Source organism: Drosophila guanche, unplaced genomic scaffold (genome assembly GCF_900245975.1).
Source record: "Drosophila guanche unplaced genomic scaffold, DGUA_6, whole genome shotgun sequence".
NCBI classification, from domain to species: Eukaryota; Metazoa; Arthropoda; class Insecta; order Diptera; family Drosophilidae; genus Drosophila; species Drosophila guanche.
In genome coordinates, this window is record NW_022995743.1 from 8,087,601 (window position 1) to 8,098,775 (window position 11,175).

Here is an 11,175-nt window from a genome sequence, read left to right on the forward strand (position 1 = left end):
CTGAAACACATTAAGCATGCGAATGCGGGAGAGAATACAGACGTCATTCCTGATTTGGATCTGGCGGCTCACCTTCTGAATGCCAACTCGAATGGCTGGCTACTTTGGAGCGATCATGAATAAAAGTTGGGCAGAATTACGACTAGGAAAACCCTGCCCTGCCGCATAATTGTGAATTCTACACTTACACATGGGGAATTCTTCCGACGATGCAGCAACAACAATCACATGGAATACCGCCAGGCCTGCCGGCACCTTCCGCCTGGCTACTCGGCTGCAGAGCCTCGATCGATCGATCGAATCAAATTTGAATAAAAGCTCACAGAGATCGAACAGCAAGTGGTGCATGCCAATGAGCCTCGGTGGCCACCATAAATACTTTGCGACATTCTGTGGCCTCCACACTTCACACAATGGATCCACGCAAGAGCTATCTGCTGCTCCTGGCCACGGCAGTATTTCTGACGGTCTGCGCCCTAGCCACGTCCACGCCCACTCTCGGCAAGTCCAAGGAAATCGCCCTGAAGCCGATCAACCTACCGGATCCGAGCCAACTTTTATCCACTCTGTCATCGAAGCTTGTCAAGCCGAAGCCCGCCCTTCCGGATCCAAAGCAGCTGCTGGCTGGCCTATCTTCCAAGTTTGTTAAGCCAAAGCCTGTCTTTGTGAAGCCCGTCATCGTGAAGCCCGTTGTTGTGATCAAGCCAGTGGTTGTCGGTGGTGGTAGTGGAGGGGGTGGACACGGCCATGGACATCACGGGCATCATGGCAAAAAAAAGTTCTTTTGAAATAAAAGCTTTAATTTTAGAAATGAATAAGTAAGACTACAAACTCCGAATTAAATTAGTTTAAAATGTAAAAGTAATGTTATCATTTGGCTTGGATCCAAGAGAATACTCATAAGAAAGGGAACAACAATTGGCTCTCAAAAACTGACCTGTATTCATTCATTCATTCAGCTGGCTGATGATTGAAAAGTGAAAGGGCGGCTCCCATAAGCGCATCTCGATGTGCATAATCATCTTTGCCTAATGACGGCCTTTGTGTGCAAATTAACAGGCGTTACGTCCATCCCACAGGACGTATGCGCAATTGCAATTGAATGGGAATGGAAATAGAAATGGTACTCGCAAATGGTTGAAGGACAGCGCTCGGCGGGCGACACACATTAATACACAGCTGCGGGCCAAGTGGCGATACGAGTGGCAGCGCATTTTAATCAACCTAATCATAATCATATGACCATAACAGACACTTACTTACTTGGCTACAGCCACTTGCAGATGTAGCCCCATAATTTATACAGTTTTCTTTTCTTGTCTTGGGGCCCTTTGTAATCAGCAGCAGCAGAGTTAGAGTCAATACAAACCGCGCGTTATGCAAAACACAACACAACACCCACCAACCCCAAGCCACGACCCCACAAACCCCAAACCCTAAGCACAGCGGCAACCCAGCCACGCCCATGGCAGCCCTAGCATCCGATGGATGCAAAAGGGGTATAAAAGCCAGTTGGCCAGAAGTTTTGCAAACATTTTGACACCGTTTGCGGACTCCGTCAGAGTTTTGTGCTAGAAGATACATTGATACTTGCAGCAAATATTTGCAAAAAGTGAACGCGCAGCTAGCTAAGGGCTCTTCAGAATGGTGAGTAGAGAGGGGCTGGATCGAGATCTCAATCGAGTGGGTAAATCGGGGATTGCGGTTACAGAACCCTATCGATTGAACCCCCTCGATCGTTTGTGGTTGCTTCGAGATTGGGCTGTGGGTTTGGTGTTAGTTTTAGGTATTTGTGTTGGTGCTTGTGCGGCGGCTGCTGCTGCTGCTGCTGCTTTGGCAATTATTTCTAAGCTGGCGTCGGCTGGACTGGATCTATTTTTAGATTTAGCTTCAATTACATCGCCACTAGAAACGAGTTTAGCCGCCAAAGCAGTGCCAGAGGAAAAGCCATTCAATCGGCAGTTTGGCAATTGAAAATGCTTTTTGAAAATGCTATTTATGCACAGGTCGGGTCGCGCGCTGCAAAGGCAGGCGGGCAGGCAGGCATCAGTTGTTGTTTCTTAAGTGGCCATCACGAGTCCGAGTCACGAACCCAGATGTGTCCAAAGAGATACAGTTATTCTCTCCTACACCGCTTTGCTCCTAACCCTGCAGATCGTTTTTCTCTGTGTCTGACCTTTGCGTTTCTCCAGCTCTCGCAGCTCTCGCAGCTCGCCGTGAAAGTGCTCCCGTCCCCTTACAATGTGCTTCTAAGTCTATTCTCTTTTATCATTTGCGTGTGCGCTGCCCATTTATATCTGAAAGCTGGCAATTAGCCACTCTGTCCGCCCCGGACTGAGCTCCAGCACCAGTCCCGCCTCTTGTCTTTCTCCGTTTTGGATTTGCTTTGCTCGTGCAGCTTTATCTGCCGCTCGCTCAAAGTCAATCTTTTGGGCAGCATTTTCATAACTTTGCACAAAAGCCTGAACCCAGGTACAGTTCTCAGTACCGTTCTCAGGAATCAAATCGTTCATCATTGAATCATATGTGTGCTCCATATTACAAGTTTGTTGACACCCCGTCATGTCGTATACGTAATATTTGTATTACAAACAAAATCTGAATATGCAATACATAAAAAAGGCATTATATATATATTTATATATTAAGTTTCAGGGGGTTGAGTGAAGAGTGAGGCTGGTTGGGTGAATTACGAGCCGCGGGGCAGAGCGCAAGCGCACAATGATCGTAAATCTAATTGTGAACAAGCAAGTGTACATTGTTCGTATATGGTACTATGGCTATAGCCTACTGCTACTACTACTACTGCTATGTGGTATATTGAGTCTCGATCTGTCGCTGGCTCTGCGGGTGCTGCGGGCGGACAGACGACGGGCGGAACGGACAGAACGGACAGAACGGACAGAACGGAAACGGGCAATAATTTGCGACGCAAACGTTTTACACACGCTTTACAGCGCATTTACGAGTACTTACTTACCCATGGAGATCGAGATATCCATTGGAGCGGAGCAACTCGAATTCTTTTCGGAGTAGAGTGTGGGAGGAGCGACTCACATGGAGCGAGTTTCTTTCAGCTCGTGATGCTCGCGGCGATTCTTTCTCCTGAGCGCATGACTTACGGTCACATTCTTCAATTCCAATTTCAATGAGTGTGTTTGTTTGTTTGTTTGTGTGTTGTGTGTGACACGGTAAGCCCAGCGTCAGTGGCCAGGGGCGTCGTCGGAACGCCGAGTGCAACGACAGGGGGGCCAAGCACTGCGATAACCCAAGCAGCGACCATGACTGCAAACGATCGCTTTTTGGGCTGGGGGACATGGATATGGCTGGGCTGACTTATCACCCTCTGGCTACTTCCTTTGTTCGTCTAAAGACCCCATTAGAGGCGCTTGTCTCCGCCAGCGCGTTGAGCGTTGAGTGTTGAGCGTGGGATGTGGGACGAGAGGGAGGGGTGGGGTCTGATTTGGGGCCGCATTGTCTGAGAGACACACATACAAAAGCGACGAACACGAAACAAAACGAAATAAACCGCTGGCACATGCGTGCTTTTCGAGCAAGAAACATTCTATATGCAGGCGAGGGTTGATTCAAGAGTTGTTCACAAATAGCAGGCATATATATTAAGCGTGGGATGCTATTACATTTGAGATTTGTTGGCAATAGTTGCACTAGAGATGCGATCGTTGATTGTTCTATCCATACACTGAGCTATGTTTTGAACAATCAACCCTCGTCGCCTCGCTTATGTGGATGTATGTATGCTACGCTGTGTGTGTGTGTGTGTGCGATGTGCATGGGCTATGGGCAGAACGTTCCCCAGCATTTTGACATTTGAGTTTTGCAGTTAGTCTGCTTTCGCTTCTCTTTGCGGCTTGGGGTTTTCCTAGTTCCACTCACTGGCTGGCTGTCCCGTTCGACAATCCTTAACTTCGGTGCACTTATTCGCGATCGAACCCGAATCCGAGTCCGAGTCGTCTAGTGTCCATTGCCATGCATATTATATGGAAAGATATGTACTAGATACGGTGCTAGTGCATACATATATTTATTTTGTGCTGGGTGAATATTTTGGAAAATTACCCAGAATCGTGTATATCCAAATGTATCTGTGAATAATCGGTGTGAACGTGAGAATTGTGCGCCCCTGCCGATGCCGATGCCGATGCCGATGCCGCTGCACATGCCGCTGACGCCGAGTGTCAATTATGTGGAAATATATTTACAAAGATATATTCAAATATACATCCATACATGAGAGTACATACGTACGTACGTGTGTTTGTTAGTGTGTGTGTTTGTGTCTGATTCCCTCCTGGCACTGAATGTCACTAAATGCGCCCGCCCGCCCCCACAACAGGCCGCTTCTTAATCGCATCTGACAGAAAGAGCGAAAGCGAGTGCAAGAGAGAGAGAGAGCGAGAGGGAGTGTGTGTAAGTGAGTGAGAGTGTCTGTCTGTAGAGTACGTGTATGTGTGGTCGGTTGTGGTGCGTGTAGATCAGTCGCGCCCCCCTTTGCCAACACTCAACAAACAATTTTCATTTATTGCTCCTCCAAGCGGCAATTTTGCTTTGGCTGTTCTCTGCGCTGCCCTGTCTCCTGTCTGCACCCCCCCCTACCGCATCCAAATCCACGCACAAACAAACCGACAGTAGATAAAGAGCAGAGAGAGAGAGCGAAAGAACGAGAGAAAGAGAGCTAAAGTGATCCGCAGTGAGAGCGTGAGAGACAACAGTGGGTTGCATAGATAGTGTGCCCTGGCCACGCCCCCCTATGACGCCTCTTTGGCGTTATCAGCGCACACATAAAGACTTGACCAAAATCCACACAAAATGGCGATGAACCCGAGTGCCAGAGAAACACCGCAACAGGCCTGAATCCGAAACAGCCGTTGGATCGGCACAACCATCGACCCACCCCCCGCAGGAGCAGCGATCGAGCGATAAGCAATCGAAAAGTTTAGAGCCCAAAGCTCGCAGCGAATACGAAACAAGCGCCTAAGGTAAGCGGATAATAAAACAGAGGAGAAAAGGGAAAGAAAGAATAAGGAACAAAATGCTAGAATTATTTCCTATCCTTAACCACAAAGATATATAATTGATCGGCATCAATCCAGGGTTTACCTACCTATATACATATATCTATGGCGTGTCGGTATCCCTTCTGAGCTAGCCTTTCTTCCATGTTTGCATATAATTTTAGCGATCTCACACCCTTTTTACAAGTTCAGTGTGTCCCACTTTGAGGTTAATAACATCGGGTCTGGGTCTGGGTGTCTGAGGCCATGTACTATACGAATAATTCGTAAATATACTCGTCCGTACGTAGTCGCTGTCGCTGTCGGTGTCGGTGTCGGTGTGGTGGCCCTGTCCCAGTCCCTGGCCCTGGCCCTGCATTGTACGCGGTAGTACCTCAACTCAAATGACAAACACACAGAAATTTGTGTGAAAAAGAAATTGTTACAAGGTCAATACTACTCGTAAATAGTTTGAGCGAACGTTGGGATTTATTATTTACATATTTACGTGTCCACTCTCATGTCACTAGTTTCCATTTAGTTATTACATTTTGTTTCCCTATTTTTGTATGGTAAATTCAAAAGTGTTTATTTTTATTAGCGCACATTTTGTTGTAGTTGAAGTTGCCGCAGCGCCTGTCTGTCTGTCTGTCTGTCTGTCTGTCTGTGTGCGAGTCAAGATTCTCTGGCGGCAATTTCCGGTTCCGTTATTTAAATCTGTAATGGGTGTTCCAACACCACAACCACCACCACCACCATTTGCGTATGTGTTTCATTCAATTTACGCTCATTGATCAGCTTCTGTGCGTGGGAAAGCATCAGCCATTGCCGCTGCCACGGCCTCTGCCATTGATCATTCTCTTAAAGCAGAAGTGCAGAGAACGCAGCATAAGAGAAGGGTACAGCCAGTCAGCATTTCCTGTCGAAGTCTCTTAAGCGGAATGAGTAGTCTCTTTTAGTAGTCTAAAGATTATGACCTATCCCTCTAAAAACTGAACTAAAAATCCATGAAATGAATTTTCTCCATTAAATTTCATGTTGCATACCATGCGGAGCGTGGAATTGTTTTAATAGGAATTTTCCTCACCGTTTATAGGTAGATATGATTCATCTAAACCTCTACTAACACACAACTTATAGCAACAAGTATTATTAAATAGATCAGTTGATGTCTGCGACCCGTCGAGCAAGTTATATAAGAGGATTGCCCATAATGGGAATTACCATTAATGCATTTGAAAAGGAAAATTATTTCTATAAATGTGAGAGGAATCCCTGAAGATTAAATTTCATCCATGCATCGGATGGCCTTTCCTTTGCCCCCAGCTTACTCCCGTGAGTGGATATACTTTCCTGGAATGACTCAGCGCTGCTCAGAATAAGTACAAGTACTAACCCCCCTCCGTACCCCCTATTGCTACCACTGAATTATGCAAATTAGCCGAGAAACGACTAACGACCAACGACACACAACAGGAGCGATAACCCAATATGGCAGTGACCAAATTGGGGCATTAATTGGATGCGGTTCTGTTTAATAATATTATTAGCGTCGCGTTGCTGGACAGGGGAATGTCCAGTGAGTGGGGCGGGGTAGCTAGAAGTTTCTCATAATGAATTACGAGACATCAGATCAAACGGGAATGCAATGTATTATTTAGTGGTAATTGACTGACGGAGTGATGACGATCTCGAGACTCGTGCAACTCAATTGTCTAATTGGGCTGGAATCTTTTTGACGCTAGCCTGGAAAGGGTGCAAAGTACTACTGCCACCTGTGTACAGTTCCGGGTGGCACGGGAAATTGCCCCGTCACTGTTCGCCTGAGTTTTTGGCCAATTTTCCCAATTGTCCCGCCAGAGACAATGGTGGGAGAGTGAGAGATTGTTCTGCAATTACGGGTCGGTCGCTCACAGATAATTGCATTGATTAGCAATCGAATAAATAAATGATTAATAATAACAAGAGGGTAAATCCCTTTCCCAAAACCCCCACACCCTCACTCACAGAGAACAGTTACAGGGCAACAAGTGAAACAGAGAGCGCGCAGCAGCAGTCAAACGGATCACTTACACACACAGCGAGAGAGAGAGAGAGAGAGAGGAGAGAGAGAGAGACAGGGAGAGATACTTGGCCAGTATCTGTGAGTCACTAAGAGAGCGCAGTATCGATGCCGCTACGCTCTGATGGTGGTGCTGCTTGCTGCTTGCTGCTGGCTGCTGGCTGCTGCTGCTCTTTCTGCTTCTGGCTCTGCTCGCTTATAATACAATGTTACCGCCAAACGCCGCGTAGTCCTTAAAGACGCAGCAACAAGTAAACATCGAGTCGAGAGCCGCAGAGCAAACAGCTTGAACACAAATCCAGATACAGATACAGTTTCCGAATACAATTCCGATTCAGTTTCCGATTCCGATTCCGTTTACGATTTGTGCGGCGGCAAATAATCAAGAATCAAGTGCCCAGAAGTGCCCACACAGAGAGCGTACAGAAGAGAGCGAAAGAGTGTGAGTGAGAGTGGGTTGAAAAGGTGAAATAATCGACAAAGTTTTTTCACGTGGAACCTGTAGAACGCGTGCCCCAGCGACTGCACCATGCGGTGCCGGTCACCGAAAAACCGAAATTGCGAAAATGTAATAAAAGTTTAAACATTTCAACTGAAACTGAAACTGAAACTCGATTTTGGGAGCAGCTTTCAAGATTGCCAGCAATTACACAAAAATTACGACTAAATGTTTAAAATAAAAAAGATCGAATTGAAGCAAGTGGTGTGCGTGTGTGTGGAGTGGAAAATAACCGCGCTAATTCGCGTTAAATTGTGGAAAAAATGGGAACAATCGTAGTTAAGTTGATGCACTTGATGCATCGATTAGGCAAGCGAGTGAGCCCATTGCTTGGGCCATGTACCCCCCGGTCTCTTATCGGATCCATTTGCTTTAAACTGTAATCCGACCGACCGGCCGTTTGTCTGTCCGTGTGTCCAACTGTTGACCGAATTGCCATAAGGCTAAAAACGGGAACGGAACGGAGCTACCTGCGGCATCATCTTGGTCTCTCTCGCATATCAGTGCTGGCCCTTGCTGCTGCTGCTGCTGCTGCTGCCGCTGTTGCTGCTGCTCTTGTTTTTGTTGGTTTTGCGCATTGATGTTGCCACCTTGCAACAGCTACAGATACAGCTACACACAGATACTCCCTACCATTCCAGTGTGTGTGTGTGTGTGTTTTTGTGTGTAGTTTCGGACCTTTTTTGTTTCATTCTGTGTGTTGTGTTGTTGTCAAGGGAGCGGCAGAACAACTTTCGTTGATATTCGATCGATATTGATCCACGCTGATGATGTCATAAGTGATGCCACACAGCCCCGAAACAGGGACAAGGGTCCGCTGGGTCCGCGTCTGCCTGTTTGTTGCTGTTTTTTCTGTTTTTTCTGTTTTTTCTGCTTTTTTGTTTTTGTTTCTTTCTTTTGGTATTATGGAACAATTTATTGGAATGTCTTGGGCATTTCCTCGAAAACATCAAAATCGCTGGCGCGGCATCTCTATTGCTGCTGCTGCTGCTGCTGCTGCTGCACACAATTGTGCGTGTGCAACAGGAAATATTTATGTATTTGTATGTACATATACCTTATGTTATATACCATTATATATTCCATATCCCATGTGCATTTGTATGCTGGGTATTTATTTTTTGCGCTGTTTTGCAAACACTTCCGACATTTTAAATGCAGCAAACGAAGCGATCGAACCGGCTAAATAAATCAACATCAACGGCGGCGGCAATGGCAACAACTACACTGCCGCATGGACATGGCAGCCACAGCGGCAGCCAGCCGCCAGCCGCCAGCCGTGAGCCGTGAGCCGTCGCCTCTCCCTGTCCCTGTCCCTGTCCCTGTCGCCGTCCCCGTACCCCATTTGGCCACTCAATGCATATTAAATGATTTTAATCAACAAAGTCGACGGCAACGACAGCAGCAGCAACATTAATAACAATAAATGACAATCAGCGATCGGGCGGTAGTATAACAAATGCCATTTACCACATGAGCATCTGAGTTGCACATTTATTTATAATGTTTAAATGTTCTCAAATTGGAACCCGATACAGCCAGCGAGGCAAATTAAATGTAACACAGGGCACTTTAATCGGTTTCGGTGATTGATGCAAATGAATTGAAATTGAAGAATTGTTTTATAATATTCTAGATAAAACCCCAAAACAAGCAACTGCGGCAAAAGCAACTTAAATAGAAACATACATATATTCAAGAGAAAAGAAAACTAAATGCAAACATAAAGAAACTAAAACTGTGTTACATACAAAGTACTTAAACAGCAAACAAACGAAAGTACTTAAGCAAACATTACACTCCAGCATTATACAATAATTGGAAAAGCAAACAAGCAAACAAGCAAACAAATAAACTTCTCGCTCTCAAAGAGATCTGAGAACCAATAGAAAAACTCCAACTCAAACAAATCATCGCAGACAGAGATTACACCCAACGGCCATGAAGAAGCTGTCACTAAATGTGAGTATCAATCGGGTTGACATCAACATTCTGTATGGCCTGGGGATGGGTAATGCCAACAACATGTTGTGGCATAATGAAATGCACTTTTCAAGTTCAGAAAAAACGGAATACTGGAATTCTGGGAGCGAAGGGGAAACGTGAAGCTGCGAGGTAGCAGCGTGTCATGTTAATGAACTTGAAAAGAAAAGACAAGCAACCCAAGCGATCGGGAGAGTCAAAGTCAGAGTCAGAGCCAGAGGCAGAGGCAATGATGAAGTTGCCTCTGGCTCTCCCTCGATGACTGTTGAAGTTATTCTGGATGCGATGTGAAACCGAAAGCAATTGCAAAAGGCTGCAGCCTGAACGAGCGGCCACAGAACATTAAATGGAGCCATAGAGCTACCCATTCAGATCACGCAATTGATTCGCGATTGGTGTCTGACAAATCAATAGTCTAGGAAATAAAGCAAAGAAAGAGCCAAGGAAAGAGATTCTTAGAGTTCATCAGTAGGATCGAAGGATCTTGAATGGGTCAATGAATATGGATTGACCTTCGCCTTAGCGATTGGCCAGTCCAATGGTCTGAAGTGGCTCTAATTGAATTCGGCGATAAATCACTGCCACGCGCCACCTCTGCCGCATAGAGAAGATCCTCCTCCCGCCCCATTGGGTCTCGAGAGTGCTTGGCTAATTGAAAAGCAATTGTGGGGCGCACTCAGCTATGCTGTATGTACAGATGTGTGTGGGTGGTTGAGTGGATGCGATGCGCACTCTACAGATACAGATCCGACTTTGATGTTGGCAATTCAAGAGGCAACTGCTGCTGCTGTTGCGGCAGTCATTGGCCATATATCATACATACAATATGCACATGTTTTTTGTTGTATTTGCCATGCAAATAAATATATGTACAACACACACAGACACACACACACACACACACATTGTATGTACAATACTTTAAGAGGCTTACATATGTTTCGTATCTGTTCTGCCGGATTGTCATTTGGCTTATTTCCTGCAGGTTCAATGCCCCAAAAACTCACTCGATGCTCACTCGATGGCTTTCGTTTTTTGTTTGTTCATTTAAATGTTTTACTTGTTGGCTTGCTGGCGGAGGAGTTGCATCTGTTTTTGTTTCTGTTCTGTTTGTTCTGAGCAGCAATCCCTTAATGACTAAAAGGGGTTACCAGGGGGTACATTATGTTGGCCAATTTACATTGAAATTGGCTGATGCAAGCATCGAACGGCCAGCAATAATCCATTTTATGGCCTGTCTGCAGAATATAAATTAATTTTTCGCCTTTTATGGGGCCACACCCCGCCGTCAGAGGCAGCTCCCAACTAGATATTAAATACGGTGTATCCATATTTATATATATTTATATTCTCATTTATGCTGAACAAATCAATTATTGCGGCCATAAATATCGTTGAATAATTAATGGGTTCTTATGTCAGCGCATAAAATGCCGTAATTAGCCATGAAAATGAAAATATAATTGACAAAATGCCATTAAAACTTCACAATAAGCAATAACCACATGCAAGGAGTATTTAACGACAGCCGCAAAACGGGGGCCCGTCGATACATCAAAGATAAAAGAGTGTATGGGGATCTCCTCCTCCGTCTCGTCTCCGTCCCGCACACTCGA

General features: G+C 45.6%; 2 protein-coding genes across 4 annotated transcripts in view; both read left to right on the forward strand.

The window, feature by feature from the left end:
- The first annotated feature begins 413 nt into the window (after positions 1 to 413).
- LOC117592502 lies at positions 414 to 788 on the forward strand. The gene has a single exon (XM_034286347.1). The coding sequence runs from the start codon at positions 414 to 416 to the stop codon at positions 786 to 788; it is 375 nt and encodes a 124-aa protein (XP_034142238.1).
- Positions 789 to 1,540: 752 nt separating this feature from the next.
- Positions 1,541 to 11,175, forward strand: part of LOC117580189 (CHH-like protein) — a 32,624-nt gene continuing 22,989 nt past the window's right edge. The window contains exon 1 of one of the 3 annotated variants that reach the window (XR_004573548.1): positions 1,541 to 1,647. The gene's annotated coding sequence lies outside the window, so the exon portion shown is untranslated. Of the gene's footprint in view, positions 1,648 to 4,467; positions 5,001 to 9,256; positions 9,539 to 11,175 lie in introns of those variants that run through there. The other 2 variants (XR_004573549.1, XR_004573547.1) reach the window with 2 other exon arrangements.

Coding starts and splice junctions, on each gene's coding strand:
- LOC117592502 (XM_034286347.1), top strand. CDS start 414: ATGGATCCACGCAAGAGCTATCTGCTGCTCCTGGCCACGGCAGTATTT.